We start from the raw sequence: 22,072 nt of genomic DNA on the forward strand, positions 1-22,072 counted from the left end.
CGAAATGGCAGGCATTCAAAAACTTGATTGGGTAAAAAAGCGCCCATTTCACCAATTAAAAATGTTGAATGCCTGTTATAGTAGCCCCTATTGAGTGATCAGTCATTTTATAGCTTTTGTACCGCTAAACCTGTCACAAACGAATTGTTTGAAGTACAGATAAGACAGGAAATAAATAATCTAGAGCACAAATAATACACATTATAAATAATAACACATAATAAAACTAATTTAATACTGTAAAACACACACACAGACAAAAGGTATTACTATTAAAGTAATGTTTGCTGCTATTACCTGAATAATTCATAGATGTTGGAATTGATGGCCAAGAGCAACTTGACAAAGTCCTAAGCGATTGTAAATTTCGTTTAATACTCTGCCAATTGTTTGCTGATCAATTGCCCGTGCTTCCGCCAGAATCCTTTCTGAAAGCTCTTGTAAGTTTTCTGGTCGATTTACATACACTTTACTCTTAAGATATCCCCATAAAAAATAATCCAAAGGGGACAAATCGGGAGATCTTGCAGGCCATTCTATGGAACCCCTTCTACCTATCCACTGATCTGGAAAAGTCTGGTCCAAATAGTCCCTTACATTTACAGCGAAGTGGGGTGGAGCGCCATCTTGCTGAAACCAAATACTTTCATCCACGGCATGCTCTTCATCCTCAGGAGGAAACTCTCTTGAAATAGCGGGTACAATAGACTCGCGCAACAGGTCCAGATAACGATCACCATTTAAATTACCTTCAATTATAAAAGGTCCAATTACCCTAAATCCAACTATTCCTGCCCAAACGTTAATCTTCTGAGGGTTTTGTGTATGGCATTCTTGAGCCCAATGTGGATTTTCATCAGACCAGTACCTCGAGTTTTGTCTATTGACGTGTCCATTGAGGCTGAATGAGGCTTCATCAGAAAATACTATTTTTGTTTTAAATAACGGATCTTGGATACACCGCTGCATCATTTCTTCACAAAATTGAATTCGACGATCAAAATCATCCTCGTTCAATTCATGAATTAGCTGTACCTTATAAGGATGAAATTTTTCGGCTTTCAGAGCTTTATGAACCGAAGTGTGACTTAAACCTAGATTACTACCGAGCTGACGAGTAGATGTAATGGGATTTTCTTGAATACTCAAAAGCACATTCAGTGTCATGTCTTCTGTTACAACTGATTTACGTCGACCAGTTTTAGCTTTATTTGCTACATCCCCTGTTTCCAAGAACTTAGTACAGATCTTACTTACCGTAGATCGGTTTATTTGATGATCTGGGTACAGTTCATTAAATAACTCACAAGTTTCTTGATATGTACGTGACCTATCCCCATACCCAACAATGCGGAGAATGTCAATTTTTTGCTGTGTACTTAAAAGAACCATTGTTAAACAAAACTACAGAAGCACTTGAATACACCTCTCTCTACAAAATTAACTAAACCAGAATGAGTAGATGAAACATTATCGAAAGAATATCCTTTAGAAACCCAAACAGCTACTGATAAGAAAGGGTAAATGGGAAATCCCAAGTTAGAAACCGTTTTTAAACTACATTGTGCATCTGCATTTCGAAGGAGCTGCCATAACCAAAGCTACTTAAATTATTTCTAAAATTTCAATTAACTATTTCATAATTTCCTCTCTTACTTAATTACTATAATAATTTTTATAAAATGTCTTTTTATAATTTTATTACATAATTATAAACATAATTAATTGACATTTGGTTCTTGACCACCATTTATTTTAGGATAAACGGATTTTTTATCATTCTGCACGGGGCTGGGGCAAAATTTTGAATACGATAAAAACATCCACTTTTCAATCTAATAATGGTATCTGGAGTTCGGCTTACCCAATGTAACCCATTTAAAAGGTAAATTATGGGTATCCACACTGGATTTCGTTTGCCCATCTCGAAATTTAAAATGGCCGCCATTCTGGTTAGGGGTAAGATATCGACCTCAGGTTTACGGCATTGTATTTCTTTTGACAAACCCTTCAAAATGAGAGGTCACTCAATAGGGGTTGCTATTTAAAAAAATTAAGTTACCCCCTACCCCTACCCCCCCTGAGAGGGTGAAAAATTTTTTCTGATGCAAAAAATTCCGGAACCTTGGTTAACAGTCAATGCCACAAACCAAATATTTCTATCTATTTTGGTTTAAAAAATACAGATTTGTTTCCATACTTAATTTACACACTGTATATAAAATATATTGCGTGCACAGTGAAAATTCCCAAACTAAGCATTATTGTGAAGTACCACCTTATTTGCACTCTCTATAGATTTTTAGATATTACTCAAAAAACAATTTTTTAAAATTGAGCGAAATTTCGTAGTAATTATACGATCGATAACGAACCTGCATTCAAATACTTTAATACTTTTCAATGAAATGGCGACCATACAAAGTAGGTATTTTAAGCCAAGTATGAGTGTAGGATGAGTGGCGCGATCTTGTAGTCTTGTTAAAGGGACCTACAGTTTATAGTGGAATCCGAACCACATTTTTGCTTTGGTATATAAGAATTTGTTTAATTTTCAGGATAGTACTGCGGATAGTCGTGGTACTCACTCGTGCGGACGTTACTACACACCAGGGAGTATCGAATCCACAGTGCATGCCTATATATATCCACAATTCGTAACCTAGTATCTGGATTACAGGACGACGCCACCCATCCCAGTTTTTTAAGTTTAAATAAATGTTATGAAACCCCCTATATAATGCAAGGAAATACAATACTTTTTAGATAGCAAATGGTTTTAAACGGGTATTAGAATTATTAATGTTAACTCATAACAGTTTTTTTTTCATTTTAGAGTAACAATGTTAATTAACAATGTGTAATTACTGTTATTTTCAGTACCTACATTGATAACAAAAAGGACCCTAATGAGGTATTTTGAAGACCTTAATACAAAAAGCATCAATTTAATACTGGCACAATTGCACAATGTAAATTATACGAAATTCCAAAATTCATTTTTGCGAATCGGTAACAATTATGTCTTAAGATAAAACATGTAAGCAGTTTTTATTACATAATCAAGTAAAATATTTTGAATTCATTTATCCTAAGGGAAGGTAGGTTACATGGCAGATTTTGTGGATCACGTAAAAAACACACAACCCTCATTACTAAACTCGACATACAACCAAAGTCATTCATTATGTAATTCACCATGTGGAGTTGTGTTTAAGTATGCATTACTACTTATGAATATGTTCACGAGCATGAAGAGCGTTCTCGTCCGATAACCACTCACAAAGTACCGTGTTGTGGGGATTAATTATTTTACAATTACTTGCTGAAATATAAAGTAAAAAAAAAATATTACCCAAAAAAACCCTTAAGAATTCCAGGAACGGCTATTGATTTTTCAATGTATGACAGGTAACGCAACAAAGCTTTGCAGATGAGTACCACATCTAAACATTTACTTCATTGAAGCAAATATCGATATACCCATGATACTGGGGACGGTCCACAGAAACTTGTTGGAATGAGAGGTTGATTGATAGAATATAATATATTAGAATCGATATAGCTTTATTGTAGGAATAATAATAATGTCCATACAGCATAAAAATTAGTCTTTCTTTGATTACAGAATGAATAAACTAATACAGGTAGATAAATCTAATGCAAACAGAAAAAAATACCAATTATAACCATAACAAATTTGAAACTCAACCACTTAACTATTAATAATATTGTTAAAACCTACATATTGCAAATGCCCAATTAGAGAGGATGAGAATGATGCCATAGTTCAAGTGGTACGTTAGGGTTGTAGTTATGGAATGTTAAGTGTGTGTCATCAGTTCGAATAAGATTGAAAATAAAAATATAGTATAAGGGTCAATCAATATCTACTGATCATTACCACGACCGAGACTGGTGGGATCGCCCAGAAGCTCAATATTTTACAATATCGGAGAGGTTATTTGAAGTTATAGTATATGCGGCACGACGTCGTAACTTTATATTACTTCACATTACTGAAATCGCTTATGTTAAGGTTTAAACATCTCAGCTATAAACGTTCCATAAAGATTTTTTACAGTATCATAACCTAAATAATAATTTTATCTACAAAAGATGTTGACAACCTGTATTCAACTAATTTGTATGATTATCAAAACATTACAAATTTTTCTCACCAAATTATTTAAAGAAATTTGTAAATTTTAACATTGTAATTAGCTCTGTGATATGTTTTTATTTTACTAAACAGTTATTTTGAAATTGGAATTATGTGAATTACCTTTAACTTTAAGAAGAATGGAAAGATATGAGAGGTAAATTTTATCCCAACCTATAAATAATCCAGTAAGAACAAACATGAAGAAAATATCGTTGAAATTTAGAATTTTTCTTTTAATTCGTCTTTGTGTATTGGATTCCTTGTATTCTTTTGAAGCTAGAGAGACAATAAGTAATTTCCGTAGTATGAACTGTGTGATGATGGTATTTAATTTTAATCAACAGTCAATACATTATGATATTAGTTTAGAAAGGATTTCGTACGGAAAACACAAACGAATTTGGAAACTAATTCATAAAACTAAATACAGAAATGTTAATTACACATTTGCAATACTAATGACTTTAATACTCCTTTGTGGGGATGTTAAATCAAATCCCGGACCAAGGCAATACCCTAATTCTGATTGTTCAACAGTTAGAGGGGCAAGACCTGACCCTCCAAGCACATCCACTGGTTTATATAAGACAACGGTGGGCAGAGACGAGAGATACATGGGACCTTGTTTTAAGTGGCAAGGTGATGACAGCAGTTTTTAGTCACAGTGCCCTTAAGAAGATGTACCTTTATCAGAAGTAAATGTGACACCAGAATTTACAGATGCTATGTCAGAAAGGTCACAGTTATCTGTCGAACCTTATCCTTTGCCTCTGTTCGACATAGATAGATATGATTTTTGTCCCAAATGTGAAAAAAATATACTAAAAGATCCATAAAAATTCATATCAAAAATTGTAAAGGCATTAGTAAAGCTGAAGATTCTGTAACACATACTGACAGTCCATACAATGATAATGCAATTAAAATTAAAAAGAATGAGAGAAGTTATTTCATCAACAAACCAATTCCACCTAAAACACCTTGTCCTCTAAAAAATTCTGAAACATTATATCAACCAAAGCTTTTACAGTTGGATAATTTGAATGAACGTAAAGTTTTAGCAGAATCTTTTAACATAAATAATTCTATAGAAGAACACCACATTACCTCAGATTGGAAGTCCCGTTGGGAAAAAATCATACATCTCAATAGATTACAATACGACCTACCATGTGGCTCTATAGGTGACAGATTTGATATATTGAAAGAAAAACATCCAAATGGCACAATGCCTCATCCGGAATTGTTAAGACTACCCAACCACATTAAAGAAATGCCTAGATTAGAGTCAGTTGAAATCACGGCTGAACATGTAGAAAAAGTTGCAAGAAAATTGCATGGAAGTGGAGGGCCAGGCGGGAGTACTTCTGAACAATGGACAGATTTTTTACTAAGGCTTGGTAGAAAAAGTGCTTTTTTAAGAGCGTCAATTGCTGAGTTAGCAATGAAGTTAAATGAGGAAATCATACCTTGGTCAAAAATTCAAGCTCTTATGGCTAATCGGTTGGTTGCAATTGACAAATTCCCTGGTGTTAGACCGGTGGGTATAGGAGAAGTGCTCCACCGTATCTTAGCAAAATACATAATACTTGCAGCTGGTTATGAAGTTATTGAAATTTGTGGCACTGATCAACTCTGTGCAGGATTAAAAGCAGGTATTGAAGGTGCAATACATTTCATGAGAGACCAATATGAAGAAAAACGTCAAACTGAAGAAGACAGCTGTATGATAATGGTTGATGCTGACAATGCCTTCAACAGGATAAACAGAGTTCATGCGTTATGGCAGGCAAGAATTAAATGGCCAAGGGCTGCACGATTCATTTTCAACACATACCAGAGTAAGGCTGCACTGATTATGCCAGGAAGTAAAAAACTACTGTATAGCAGGGAAGGCGTTACTCAGGGAGACCCACTATCTATGATATTGTATGGATTAGCCACTTTGCCGTTAATTAATGAATTAAAAACCATCACAGATACAAACCAAGTATGGTATGCGGATGACTCATCATGTCAAGGAAAACTTTATAATGTGATGAAATGGTGGGAGAAATTACAAGAAATTGGGCCTAAATATAGTTACTACCCACAAGCTCACAAAACCCGTTTGATTGTTGGATCTGAACCATCAACATTAGACCTATCCAACATATCAGGATTAGAGATTGTTACTGGGAGTAGTTATTTAGGAGGATTTATTGGATGTGACAAAACTAAAAAAGATGTCTTCATTAAAAAGAAGGTAGAAAAGTGGAATAGTCATTTGGTCAGTCTGGCGAATGTAGCTGAAAAATACCCACAATCTGCACACACGGTTGCCACAAAATCCATTCAAGCTAAATGGAATTTTTTCAAAGAGTTGTTGAAAGTGAAGACATTAATTTCCATCCAATAAAAAACTCAATAGAACAAAACCTATTTCCTGCTTTATTTGGCTTTCACCTGAACCAAGATGAACAAACAATATTACATCTGCAAGTAAAAAATGGAGGAATTGGTTTAGTTGATCCTACCGCTCAGGGAAAAGCATTGTTCCGAGCTTCAAAGAGATGTTGTAAATTCATCATAGACTCCCTAAAAACTAAAAGGAAAATAAGTATTCAAGAACATGAAGAGCATTTGATTATCACAAAAAAGGACTTGAAAGAGGAGAGAAGAATAGAAGAAGAAAACATTTTGAAATCGACTATTTAAAATCTTCCTCTAAAACAACAAAAAGTTATCTTGCGAGGAGCAAATACTATAGCAAAACACAGTGGATGGCTGTCATGTATTCCTCTGAAAAAACTTAACTTAGATCTTTCTCCACTGGAGTTCAGAGATGCTCTTGCACCAAGATATGGGAAAACTCCTATACACCTCCCCTCTTCATGTGATGGTTGTGGCAAAAACTTCAATATGGAACATGCCCTTAACTGTCGCACAGGAGGTTTGATAATAAGAAGACATAATTAGGTAAAGGATACCCTTGGAAGCTTGATGGAGCTAGCATGGGGAAACTGTGTTCGAGAACCAATGATCTCTGAGCAAGGGTCATTTGATACTGCAGCACTAAAAGCAGACTTGGCTTGTAGGGGTGTATGGGAGGTTCAGACGGAAGCATTATTCGATGTACGTGTCGTTGACACTGATGATCCGCCGTACTTGAACCTCCCATACGAAAAAGTGTTGGAGAATGCAGAAAGGGAGAAGAAGAGGAAATATTTAACAATAACAGAAACCAGAAATGCATCTTTTACCCCACTAGTCACGTCTATGGACGGTATGCTGGGCAAAGAGTTTCAAACCTTGATAAGAGCAATGGCAGAACGCCTAACAGAAAAATTGAATAAACCTTACAGTTTAGTGAACTGGATAAGGGTAAAACCCATCTGTGCGATGTTAAGGGCCAGCAGCATGTGTCTAAGGAGGACAAGGAAGAAGTGGAGGACCTTTAGAGAGTTTGAAGATGGGGCTGGAGTACCAGTTATTTATTAATTTAAATAACAAATGTTTTATTATTTTTCCATGTCAAAATTGATTATATTAAAGTGTTTTGCTTTGTTACCTGTACTCCGTATACAATGACTTAGAGAATGTTGATTTTAACGGATTTATTTTGTTTTATTTTTTTTTGTGATGATATTTTTTTTATTTCTGTTAAAACATTTTAGTAACTTTGACGAAAGTCTTATTTTTTAGAATAATTTCGAAAAAGCTTTCCTGTTTTGAAGGTGAAAAGAGCCAATAAGCGTAATATGTTAAAATTCAAAATATTATGTACTTTTAGATTAAATAGTTTTATATTAAAAGTAGTTTAAGACTTCCTTAAAACTGTACGCACGAGAACATTATAATTAAGATCGCGTTTAAATGTTTAAATAATAGTGTTCCTAAGTTCGTCAACCATTTTTTTGAAATTCAAGCTATTGAATTTACTTTGTAGTAGGTTTACAAACAAACTTTTCCGTAAGTTTCCTTCGTTGTAAGAGAAAGGCAAGTGCATAAAACCACACCAACTGGGTTTAGAGGATTCTGCTATTTATTATTCATGCTACACCGAAACAGGGTAGAGATGACCTACAAGTAGGCCTACACCCTGAACAAACACTGGACACACTGTATATATTTTTGTGAAATGTAGAATGTAAATTACATTATCATTACAATACAATATTAAGGTTTTCCTAAAACCCCATCTTCCTTGGCTAAATATACGATTTACAATTAAATGAGCCACTACAGCTAATTTAAGGTATGTATAATTTAATGCATAAAAAGTGATATAGTTGATACCTTAATTGCGTTGCAAGAAAAAAGATATGAAACTGAGATAAAAATTTAATACATTATCTTTTCTACAGTTAAGCTGAATCCTTGTGTTATTATTTATGTTTGATACAGAAAATACCATTACTCTGTTCAACAAACCTATTACAAAAGGTTATCAAAATAAAACACTTTTTGACGCAAATGAAAATTGTAGGTTTGTGGGTTTTTTATCATAGCAACTCATAGAGACAACTTTGTAGCATATTTGTGAATTATTACCTAGGATATTGTAAAAAAACTAACTAACAGAATTCTCATTCGGACTTAGACAAAGTAGCTGTCTTTCTCATAGTTTTTCATCTCATACAAAAGATAATAAATGAGTAATCACTTGAGTCATCATTTGGACATCACGATGGGCAACAATGGAAAGACTCGTTCAAATTACGGTAGCTCTCCTCATACTACATGTGTTTTTATCTCGTTTGCAAGTTGAAGGTAATATCAATGTACCTCTGAATAGATATAGGTCATTGATATTATAAATAGAATACTTGTATCAGTAGCATTCAGAGATACATTTATCACATTCATCTAACTGGTTTTGGCTTCCTTTACAACTTGGATATCCATCAGTAGTAAAGAATATTTAATTTTTGAATTATTTTCAACAATTATTTCACCATGGTTTACTTTAATATAAACACATTCAATCATATTTAGTTCATGGTTAAAAGAAATAACTTCCCTCGTAGTGAGCACGATTTCATGCTTGGCAAAATAAGGAACACTGACACAACATTAATCGAATCCTACAACCTCCTACTTTATATTCTGCCAGCCGATCCTGGGGAGGGGAAGGTATATTAGTGTGTATAAGAAGGGGAAGAGTATACTCACCTCGTGACTTGAATAAAATATCAGATTGGAATTCTTCAACCGAGTAAACTTAGCTGTCATCAATAACCGGGCCAGTTTGATGTGATTACATAAATTAAGTACAATAGTTGTCGACTCATTGATCCTTGTTTCATAGCGAAAGAGAAACGTAGACAGATCTTATTCAAAACTGTAATTTGTAGAAACAAATTCACTTGTAATTGGAACAGCGCCAATGAATTTTTTAGAATTTACATTATTAACAGTTCCTCTCATATACCCAACCACAAAGTTCTACTAAGTTAAATTCTACCTCAAATTTTATTAAGAATACAACCTAACTGTTTCTATTAGGGATATTATTATTGTAATATTTACTAAATCCAGACTCCTTTTAACGGTGATTAAACATACAATATTGTTTTTTAATATACAGTATGTTAATTAAATAAGCATTATGTTTTGGCCTAAAAATACTCATAGATGACAGATTAATATGATGTTTTTTCGCACAAAAGCATAACATGCATGTGTTTAGTTGTACGTGCACAAACATAAAGTATCTGTATGTAAGTAGCTGTGAAAAATATATATATCTTGTTCAAAGAATGACTTACTTGAATTATTTGCTGTTATTCCTCCGAGGAACGTAGGGCAGCAACCAGATCTCCTCCAGCGTACTCAGTTGGGAGCGACTCTCTTCATTCCAGCCATGTTTTATTTACAAATCAAACATCATTGTTTCCGAGGATATTGCATAACTATTTGTATTACGCTGATACAGGAACTATAAAATGTTTCATTGCTTAATTTGGTTTAGAACCCGTTCCAAAAAAAATAGCTCGTGAATAAAAGGAAAATTTTTTTTTATGGAAAGAGCATTGTATTCTACGATGAACTGTTCATTTTCATTCTTTCACTAGATCATAAAAACCGTCCTGCAAAATTAATTTGTAATAAAAAATCAGAACTTTCCTATATTTATATTGCTTATAGATAGATATATTGCCGTATATCTAGTCCGGCCTTGGGCTGCCTCAAGTTAGGATAACGAGGAGTATAGAAACACATTTCAGCTAAGGCACGAGCCTGGAATTGTTTTGCACACTACTTCAGGCTACACCTAGGGGTTGCGGCACTATCACTTAGATAAAATCCATTGGTGGGATTTGAACCCTGGACCTAAGGGATCAAAGTGCCGAGCTCTAACCACTAGACCAGCTCGCTCCCCTTCCCTTTGTTTAAACCATACTAAGGTTAAGCCCAGATTGTTTGTTCTCGTCTAACATAAGGCTACTCTTAAAAAAAATACCGCTCGTTAGTATATTTTTTTATACATATGATCATAAGAGCTTGTAATTCCCGAAAATAACACAACTACAGCTTGATCAAAGTTGCAAACATAGATTCAACTCCAAGTACTCGTATTATCCACGGTGACACAATTAGGTTGTCTTTACAGGTGGCTGCATCAGCTCTAATCAATGGCTTACTGCGCTGTACTCTGTATAGGTATCCACATTCCATTGGGTACAGCTCTTTGTACAATTACCGTGGTTCACTACATCAAAATATGCTTAGAGCTTTGTATTAATATTTGTAGATTTAATGAATGTTAAACACAGAGTGATGGTCGGACTAATCTTTTGTAGCAAACTTGTAGAGATAGGTTCAAGCGAGTACAGAAAGTACGAGTATATAAAATTAGCATTATTTTTCATTGAAACTAGCAATAATTTAGTTTTCTCAATTCTTTTATTGGTTAACCATAAATTAAATATAAATTTCAAAACTAATCTGTGCCTTGAAAATCATCCAAATGAAACAATGCCACAGACTAGACAAAAACAAAACCACGTCTTTTTTTACTTAACAAACGTTTTAACGTAATATCGTTCCGAAAAGTAAATAAGATGCGTGGCATGAATAGGTTTGGAAACATCGCTGTATCTTTGGCTTAAATTATAGGGAGATTAAATAAAAAAAAAATAATAATAACACTTTAAACATATATTTACACTTATACTTATTTAAACAAGATGGTAAATATACATAAAAGGTGGTAATGGTGATCGATTTCGATTGGACACTCCAATAATCATCAGACCTAATAGGCGAATGACATTTTATATATATTTACCTTTTATAAATATATGTTTGATTGTTATTAGACTTGTTTTTATTTACTCTCCATAAAATAGCACGTATTAAGCTGATTAAGATGTAATGTAAAGTAATACGCCTATGGTGTAAGGAAATCGCTGGTGTTATTTTGTGCTGAAAACATATTTTTACCAACCAGTACAATTACAAATAAAATATTTAAAACAAAAAGGTTAAATATGTATAACAAATTAAGCCTATCTGAGTTATTTCTTTGATGAGAAAGGATATTTCATATGGTCATAATTTTAACTGTCCTGTTTTGATGAAGGAGAAAACGTTGAAAATGCGTAAAAGTTCAACATGTAATCGAACTTTATGATTAAATTGAACATTTCTAATGATATTAAACATCGAAACGAATCAACGATAACAATTTACCGAACGAAAATTCTGGATAAATTAAATAATAACTGGGGACCAATAATCATGATGAAATCCACGGAATTTATTAAGAGCATATTGTGTCTGAAATAATTAAATTAGTAGCAGAGAAATATGATATAGGTATGTAATAAAAACGAACTAAGTAAATAAAATAATGTAACAAATGTTTATTTCAACGCAGGATGTAAATTTTTGTTTAAACAAGTAGAGCATAAAGAATTTTTGCTTTCCTAGATACGAATAAATAACACGTTTATTCAACAAAACTATCGAATTGAAGTGCATTAATCATATCTCAATGTTTACAGTTCATTGTATCCTATTCAAAGTAGTCAATATGCAAATAATATCATAAATATTTCACAATAAATTTTCATGTCGAAAGTGGATGATATAATAATGTTTATACCTAATAGTATATTTGTGTACATACATTTCGCAAAAATAAATAGTATATTTTTTTTTAGATATTTTAAAGAGTAATGCAATAGTTTAATCACACTCATAAATACGAAACTTTAAAATGTTGCGTATGCCAAAATCATATAATGTTCTAGCCCATGCTCTGAATATACATATTTAAATCGGTAAACAACTGAGAACATAAAGATTCAGATAGCATTACAGTTTATAACAAAAAATGATACTATATTTTTAAATCCAAGAAAACAATATAGTACGGTTTAGCTAATAAAATTCCATCTAGAATAATCTTAACAAAAGAAATTAGGCCAACATTTTTTGTAATTTTTTATAATTGGTTTATATTATTTTAGTAAAATTTATTTCATTTCTTGTATGTGGAACATAACTAAACGAATACAAGTGAAACTGCAAGAATGAACAAATCTATTACATATACGTATTCAAAGTGTTCATTTACAAGTAATACTGTGGTTTTAATTCAATTTTCAATTAATTACCTAGTACAACGAATCATTCTGTACAGTCTTTAACGGAAAGCCGTACGGCGGTTTGAACAACAAAATTAATGCTGGTGCTACCGTTACCTTGTCGGATGTCTTGAAGGTGGATGATGTCCGTCTCGTCCAAGGTAGTGGGTAGTCCAGGGGATGGAAGCGGTGTAGACAGCAGCGGTGTAGACCAAGGGTGCGGGGGCAACAACAAGGGAAATGACTAGCACTGGTGAAGTTAAAAATGACTGGTATATTGAAAAAAAAAAAACTTAAAACTGACAGAAAGGAAGTTAATTGAAAGTTAATGAGATTGAGAGAGTCTATGTAAAATTATGGAGGTAGGTATGGACGTCTGCCCATGACGCCGTCGGCAATGCTAGTGAGGAGCGTTTCCAGTAGTCGGAGTGGGGACGATTCGCCGTAGATAACGTTGGGCAAGGTTAGGGTAGCACCAATCTAGGGTCTTTAAATAAGTACCAAACATTCCCCCCACCCAAAAAAGCATTTTTTGAGAAAATATTAAAGAACATTAAAGAAACTGTAAATCTTTAAAACAAAAACCTTGGATAATAACCGTCATCATGAATCAAACCTGTTACCTAACTATAAAGATAATACAAAATGTTGATAATATGTACAAAGAGACAAAGGTAACACAATCTAAACCATAGGGAGATGAACTAACTTATTTACAGGGCGTGTTACAATACCTACAGGGGTTTTGACTTTAACAACTCTTACAACTTGGTCGGATCCTGGCATAACCTTAATTATCCTACCTAGGGGCCAAGTCAAAGGGTCAGTATTTTTAGAGTACATTAAAACTAAGTCTCCTTCCTTAAGGTTGAGGGTTTTCTCAGTCCATTTGGGGCGTTGGATAAGAGTATGGAGATAATCTCTTCTCCAGCTCTTCCAGAAGTGCTGAGAGGCACGAGAAACTAGCTGACAGCGTGAGAGTAGGTTTAAGGGTTCTTCCGAGATGTCTTCTTCCGGTCGTGATAGCAGGAGGTCTCCTGTGAGGAAGTGGCCAGGAGACAAGTAATTAAAGTCGTCATCAGGTGACGATGAGAGTGCGCAAAGCAGCCTGGAGTTCAGTACAGGTTCAACACGGCACAGGAATGTGGTGAATTATTCAGCAGTGAAATTATGGTTTTGCAGTATCCTTTTAAGATGGTGTTTGGTCGACTTCACTGCAGCCTCCCAGAGGCCTCCGAAGTTTGGGGCATATGGCGGGTTAAAGTTCCAAATTATTTCTCGTTGAGCCAAATGTTCTGAGATCTGTGAGGTGGAGTTCTTCAGGAGAGAGTAGATTTCTTGTAGTTGGCGTGCAGCACCGACGAAGTTGCGACCTTGATCAGAGTAAATGTTTCGGCAGATTCCTCTCCGAGCGATAAATCTGTCTATAGCGGCTAAACAAGATTCAGTAGAGAGTGAATGCACTAACTCAAGATGGACAGCTTTGACTGCCATACACACAAACACAGCAATGTAGCACTTTGATAGTTTTGCATTTCGTCTTGTGCTTTCTTTAACGAGAAAAGGGCCAGCAAAATCTAATCCGACATTAATAAAGGATCGGGTCTGTTGAAATCGTGAGATTGGAAGATCTGCCATAAGAGGTTGCGTGGGTTTAGCTTTCATTTTGTAGCAAGTGATACATCGAAATAATCGTTTTCTTATAAGATTTCTTGCACCAATAATCCAGAAGCGTCTTTGAATCAATGCTTGTACTAGTTTTGGACCATTATGTAGAGAATACAAGTGATAGTAATCACATAAAAGGTTTGCCAAATGACACTGAGAGGGTATCAATACAGGGTGTTTTGATGATTCCGGCAACGGAGCTAATTTCAATCTACCCCCCACCATGAGGGTGTCCGAGGATAGAAATGGAGAAAGTTTTCTTAGTGATGAAGAACAAGGCTTGGATAGTTTTAGAGCTTTTATTTCTTCAGAATAGTGCCGTGTTTGTACTAATTTTATACAACATTCCAGAGCGGCATCTCGTTCAGAAACTGATAACGAGCCATAGCGTTTATTACATTGATCAGATCGTGAGTTATGGATAAATCTCAGTACACAGCCCATGGTGTTTTGAAGATTAATGAGTGATGAAAACCTATTCATCCATTGATAAAGATCGTTTTGGGGAACAGCATTAGTTGTCAAGGTGTTCTTCGTGGGAGTTTGTTGATGCTCAATAACATCCGAAGAAAAGTTTGAAGGCGGTAGAGTTCAAGATGAGATATCATTGTGGATAAAAGAGGGTCCATGCCACCAAAGAGGGTGACTCAACAGACTATTCGGCAATAAACCTCTAGTGCCACAGTCAGAAGGGTTTTCATCTCCTGATATATGACGCCAAACATCAACAGGGGTGATTTCTGTGATTTTACAGACACGGTTTGAGACAAAGGTTTCTAGGAGGTGTGGTGGTGTATTTAACCAACCAAGGACATTCATGGAGTCTGTGAATAGGAAGATGTCTGATATTTGAAGTTTATTAATAAGCGGTTGGTTCGCTTTTACTAACTGAGAGAGGAAAAGAGCGGCACACAATTCTAAACGAGGGATCGTAAGTGTTTTCAGAGGAGCGACTTTAGTTTTGGATTGCAGGAGGTTGCACTCTACACTCTTATCTTCACATTCAATACGTAGATACAAGGAGGCGCACATGCCTATTTTGGAATCATCAGAGAAACCAATCAGCTGAGCGGTTAAGTAGTTACTGAGAATGTAGCGAGGTATTTTGAACTGTGTCATAAGGGGTAGTTCTTTGATGAATTTATCCCAAACATTTTGGAGATATTGAGGGAGAGGGTCGTCCCAGTTGAGCTTTTCAATCCAAATCTGTTGAAGTAGATATTTTAAGGTGAAAATAATTGGACTAATAAAGCCGTTTACATCGTAAACTCGAGCAACTTGAGACAATACATTGCGTTTGGTTGGCGTACTGTTGACAGGTGAAATAGAGTAGCGGAAACAGTCAGTAGTCGGGTCCCATTCAAGTCCTAGTACTTTAATCGAGTGTGTAGATCCTAACGGATGGGGTGTTTCTCGACGGTCGGCGGGGATTGTGGTGAGGACGGAGCTACTTGAACTTGACCACTTATGAAGTTCGAAACCACCTGATGAGCATAGTTGGGTGATTTCTTTGTAAAGCTTAAGAGCCGAAGTCTCGGTTGGAGCGCCAAAAACAAGATCGTCAATATAACAAGAGGAGCTTAGAATATCAGCCGCATTTGGGTACTTAGCGCCTTCATCAAGCACTAGTTGCTTCAAAGTTCGTTGTGCAATATAAGGACTGCACGAGAGACCAAAGGTTAGTCTTTGTAATTCCCATTCCTGTACAGGGCCCGTGAGGTCAGAGCGCCAAAACAAATATTGATATTTACAATCAGCCGGTGTTATACGAATAGCTCGATACATTTGTTTGAAGTCACAAGTCATAGCAATCTGGTGCAATCTGAAGTTTGTGATAATAGTTCCAATATCAGCTTGAAGCTTAGGTCCAGTTAACAGTGATTTATTAAGAGACTGATTTGTGTCACTTAATTCAGAAGCGTTGAACACAACACGAAGCGGGGAGGATGTAGAAGATTCTTTAACGACACCGTGATGAGTAAGAATGTATGGAGAGGGCGCAGGGGCCAAACACATATGACCTAGGTCAACATAGTTCTGCATATGAGTCATGTATTGAAAACGAATATCTGGTTTCTTGTGAAATCTTGTCTCTTGTTGGAGATACTTGCGGAGAGCTATTTTTCAAAGTGGAGCCTAAGTCAGGTTTAACGTCTTTAAAGGGTAAAGAGGCCACGTAACGTCCGGTATTATCCCTCTGGATGGTGGACTGATAGTGGTCTTCACATGCCTGATCAGAGGGACTTAAGTGTTTTGGTAAATTTATTTCTTCCATTTCCCAGAACTTTTCTAAGAGCCTATCAGTGCTTTGAGATGAAACAAACAAAGAATTTAGTTCGTGTTGTTGCATGGGCTGTTTGGGAACATCACCCATAAGGATCCATCCAAAGATTGTGCTGAGGGCGCTTGGTTTGCCTTTAATAAGCGCGAAACCATCCGAAAGAATGTCTGTGAAAGCCTGTGCTCCGAACAAAATATCAACCTTGGCAGGGCGGTGAAAATCAGGGTCAGCCAGTTGTATAGAATTGAAACGATTTATCAATGATTCGGGAATAGGTGCAGCCGGAAGTACAGAAGAGATTTGAGGAATTATTACTGCGTCAATCTGAATGTTATCGTCTCTGTTATAGCGGGAAGCAACGTTACAAGTGACAAGTCCTTTTGCGGTTAAATCAGATTGTTGGCCAATTCCGGAAATGTTAACATTACATTTTCTGATTGGTAAACGTAATGTCTGGGCTAGAGATTGAGTAACAAAATTAATCTGACTACCTCCATCAATAACAGCCCGGCAAACTTGCCAGTGGCCTAGAGCATCTTGAACCAACACTTGAGCGGTACCTAGCAGGGTAGAATTACTCATTGAGTTATGCTGAAACTGACAGGATAACGTTTGAGCAGGCGGTGTAGTGTTAACCGAAGTAGTAGGCACGGGGTTGACGGTGGTTGAGGGCGATGAATGCGCAGCGGAGGTTTGAGGTAGGTCAGGATTCACATTTGGCTTAGACAGCGGTGCGGTGACTCGGCTTGGTTAATGGAGTAGAGAGTGATGTCTGTTACTTCTGCAAACCCGACAGCTCGACTTAGAAGTGCACATGGAAATGAGGTGGGAACCGAGACATGCGAAGCAACGATTGAATGAACGTACTGTAGAATAACGTTTGTGCGGGGCCAAAGCGAGGAATTGATCACATCGGTACAGTTGGTGTTCACCTTTACACATAGGACAACTGATAGCGGGACGATAAGATGACTGGGTTGCTGTGCGGTCAGACTGAGTTGTACTGCGATGAGTTGAGTGAGATGAGAACAATGTTTTGCGAGTATGAGGGATCTGTGACTTGGGCAAAACTAAAGTAGATTTGTGAGATTCTTTAGTGAGTTCATAGACACAGCACTGAGCACGAAGAAATTCCATAAGGTCTTCTAAGGTGGGAAATTGCTTAGATTTAAGTTCTAACTCAAATGCTTTCCTGGTACTATTGTCTAAATTACGTAGCGCTAACTGTAGCAACATAAAATCTGACAAATCGTCTACTTTTAGGCTTTTCAACGCTTGGACATTAATATGAAACACATCAAGAACTTGTCTTAAACTACTTAGACTAGGGGTCTTTACAGGTTGCTGATCTAGTATTTTATTGAGATAAAAACAAGCCAAGATACGGGGATTGGTGTAGCGTTCAACCAAAGAGTCATAAGCTAACTTATAGTTGTCTGGATCGAATGGTATGCCTTCAACAATAGACAAAGCGGGGCCTTCTAGTAAGCTCTTTAAATAACTAAACTTCTCCATTGGGGCCAAAGAAGTATTGTGAATCAAGTTATCATACAAAGCTTTAAACGAGTTAAATTGTTCCAACTGTCCACCAAACTTACTTATATATATCTGGGGTAGTTTAGGTTTAGGCTGAACTGCGGGTGATGGTTCAACATTGACATTTGAAGGTGGATCAGAGGCAACAATCTTGTTGTAGGCAGCCATACATTTATAGTACATGTCATCAAACTGTTTAAAAGGCGCGCTAGTACCCTAACGCTAACATCAGTTATTTCAAGATTGAGGTTATCCATTTCTTCGGAAAGAGATTCAAATGATGAGTACGCATTAGACAAATTAGAATACCTAGCAATAAAACTATCTTTCTGTTGTGGCAATTCTTTTACAAGATCGTAACATAATTGTAACTTATAAAAATACCTTTCTCTTTTCTTAACACACTTTTCAAGACTCTTAGCAGCCATTGTGAAATGTATAATATTTATTTCTTTAACAAAAATAAAATAAAATAAAAATTACAACTATTATAAATGCAGTATTAATAGACAAGTATTAAGTGGACATATCAATCATATCATTGTGAAAGTGAGTACAAGGAAATAAATTCTGTAAAATAAAATATAGAGGTAGAATATTTCCAGTTAGATCAGCTGACTGATAAAGCGAATATTCCATGCGGTTACGTCATAGCTTAGTTATTTTTGGAATGGATACAATACAATGCAGAATATTGTGGTGCGTTAGTTGACCTTGGGACATAAAAACTGGATAACGGTCAATTTATCAGCGCATAGCTACAAGCCAAAACTTTTCAAAACTATTCCTGCCTGTCTGTTCACTGTACAAGGTTATTGAACTCAAACTAAACAACAATTTATAACTACATATAAAATTATTGCAAGGTTTGTTTCATGAGGAGAGAAATTATCTGAGAATAAGTTGAGATGTTTACGTGGACTGTATTTGCGGTTATTAAATTAAGGTGCATAGTACGAAATCATATCCGCGGGAAGAAGGGCCAAATTGTGTACGGTCTTTAACGGAAAGCCGTACGGCGGTTTGAACAACAAAATTAATGCTGGTGCTACCGTTACCTTGTCGGATGTCTTGAAGGTGGATGATGTCCGTCTCGTCCAAGGTAGTGGGTAGTCCAGGGGATGGAAGCGGTGTAGACAGCAGCGGTGTAGACCAAGGGTGCGGGGGCAACAACAAGGGAAATGACTAGCACTGGTGAAGTTAAAAATGACTGGTATATTGAAAAAAAAAAAAAACTTAAAACTGACAGAAAGGAAGTTAATTGAAAGTTAATGAGATTGAGAGAGTCTATGTAAAATTATGTAGGTAGGTACGGACGTCTGCCCATGACGCCGTCGGCAATGCTAGTGAGGAGCGTTTCCAGTAGTCGGAGTGGGGACGATTCGCCGTAGATAACGTTGGGCAAGGTTAGGGTAGCACCAATCTAGGGTCTTTAAATAAGTACCAAACAAATTCATATTGACGATGGGCACATTCACTGACTGCATCCCAGTTATGTTGTGTAGTTCTGCGAATATAACCTCTGTAATGCAGTGAGCGCGCCGAGAAGTTAGTCGCTTGCCTGTTACACTTAGCAAGTTACTAACACTGAGTAACTGAGTGTATTTGGCTACACTTCAATAACTACAAGTGAAGTCGCTGCATGTAATGTAATAATGCAGTGAAACTCAAGGAAACGCGATAATAGTCTTATAAACAACGATTTAAAATAATAACTGACTCTTAATCTCATATTCAATATTTTCATGAATAAACATGCAGGTATAAACTGTAAGTATTATTCCTATTACAATTTGATTACGACATATTGAAAGGAGTACGACACTGCGATGAAATCCTAGAGTTTAGAGTGAGACTAACCATGGTATGGGAGTTTTTTTTTAAGAGAGCGAACGTTGTCAAAGTTTACATGAATCTACGTATTGGTTAAATCAAATCAACAGCGATTTCTTACACAAAGTCTTTTAGACTACTCTTTATATTCAAACAGAACTATTGAAAACTATTTTTCAGACAAAATACGAAAGTCGAATCTAAACTTTGCCCAATAATCTTGATATATTATACACATTTTTTTAATATGCTTGGTTGATACGCTTATACTTTCAAATAATAGATATAATAACAAATAATATATCACATTATTACATTATATAATAACAAATAATAGATTTTGGTAACAATGTTCTCCAATATGGATCCAAGAGACTATAATAATTAACAAGGCCTATTATTATTATGATTTCCTAATTTATGACTTTTAATTTGTATCCATATCTATGTCGTTTAAGGGGCTAGAGTTCAGCTTAAGATAGTCTATTGATAGTGTTTATTATAAGTGTCTAAATATAAAACTGACATTTAGTTATTAAACCATAAAACAAAAAAAAATCATATCAGATATTGCTGGGTTAGGAAATAACGTCATAATGCATAGTAATATAGTTTTAGTAATTTATTTAGGAAGTTGGTATTGGTTAGTTGTGCAATCAAACACAAAACAAACTTTAACTTTCTGTTTAAATTTTGTTCTTTTTCATTTTTGGTACAAACTGTACACAGTTATATAGATAAAACATACCCCCTTAGTAAATTTCTCATCCTTTAGCTGAATACGATGTTGTTGTTAATTCTATCCGTAGCACTGTAGAGGTAGTGTTTTATTTACTATTAGTATCTTGTTATTTTAGTAATTTAAAACCTCGTTTAACCAAATAAAATTATCTAATCATCAACAATAACCCGTTTTGTTTGTTTTGTTGTGAACTGATGTTCTTGAAATGATTATTTGATAGAAAAAATGTAGATTAAATTAAAAACACTGTGATGTGAACAAAAGAATGTGTATTATTATTGAAAACTGTTTACAAAAATTAATAATGATTAATAACATGTGTTAATAACAAAAGTACAAGAGAAAAATGTGTATACAGACCAAGGGATAAAATTAAATGCTTTTAACACGTTTCCTAGTTATATAACTAAACACTAAAGCACAAACCATTAAATTAACCCTAAAATAATAGAAGCAAAATTTTGTCAACACTAGGAATCATTAACAATGGACATGAACTAGATACGAAAAACGAGCTTTAAAATGTACAATGGGATGAGAAGTCTACTTCTGTTGGTTAGTATATAGTTATATTACTACTTTGCTTATACAAATTATTACAAAAGAATAAAGGTTCCACCTCGATAATCTGTCTTCACCCCCCTAAAGTTAGTGTACATTGCTACATCAACATGGGGTCAATTTATTTTCTGGGTAATTGACAAAGAGGCAAAATATAACGTTTCATGACAAAACAAACAGGAATAGTCACATTCATCAAATTGTGTTGGTGTACATTATGTTTTAGGAAATAAATATCCTATACAGCAACTCATTAGTGGAATATCCAACATAAAATTTTCTTTTATTATTTAACTAATAGTTTTACTAACCAAAAAATGCGCAAAAATAGGTCAATCAATGGTTCATTGTAACCAAAAACCATTTCTCACCAACAAATAAAGTAAGTTTTTATTGAATTATGTCCACGTTGCATTCAGTAAGAGTAAAATACGCTCTAAATAACCGGGTAATTTATCAGCTAGTCTAATGGAAAGTAAGACCTTTTACTTCTTTCCACTCAGGCAGATTTATTTTCCACGTTTTAGACAAACTAAGTGTCTATGAATATAATAGACCTTACTGGATAATGTATCGGTATTTTTACCAACAAGTAGTTATCAGTACTGAAGCACATTGTAACAGTGATATACATGAATGTTTAGGACCTAATTTGAGGATATATCAGTGTTTGTTGCATACCAATGGCTATCACTTACTGGAGCACACTT

The 22,072-nt window shown here is 35.2% G+C and overlaps 2 protein-coding genes across 2 annotated transcripts; both read right to left on the reverse strand.

Moving 5' to 3' along the window:
* Positions 1-13,893: 13,893 nt before the first annotated feature.
* LOC128984199 (uncharacterized) lies at positions 13,894-14,406 on the reverse strand. The gene has a single exon (XM_054403496.1). The coding sequence runs from the start codon at positions 14,404-14,406 to the stop codon at positions 13,894-13,896; it is 513 nt and encodes a 170-aa protein (XP_054259471.1).
* A 594-nt stretch (positions 14,407-15,000) lies between these two features.
* Positions 15,001-16,461, reverse strand: LOC128984200 (uncharacterized). The gene has a single exon (XM_054403498.1). It carries the CDS (start codon positions 16,459-16,461, stop codon positions 15,001-15,003), a length of 1,461 nt encoding a protein of 486 aa, XP_054259473.1.
* Between the last annotated feature and the right edge of the window lie 5,611 nt (positions 16,462-22,072).

Source organism: Macrosteles quadrilineatus, unplaced genomic scaffold (genome assembly GCF_028750875.1).
Source record: "Macrosteles quadrilineatus isolate MER2022 unplaced genomic scaffold, UCM_ALF_1.0 Scaffold_2__2_contigs__length_208266976, whole genome shotgun sequence".
NCBI classification, from domain to species: domain Eukaryota; kingdom Metazoa; phylum Arthropoda; class Insecta; order Hemiptera; family Cicadellidae; genus Macrosteles; species Macrosteles quadrilineatus.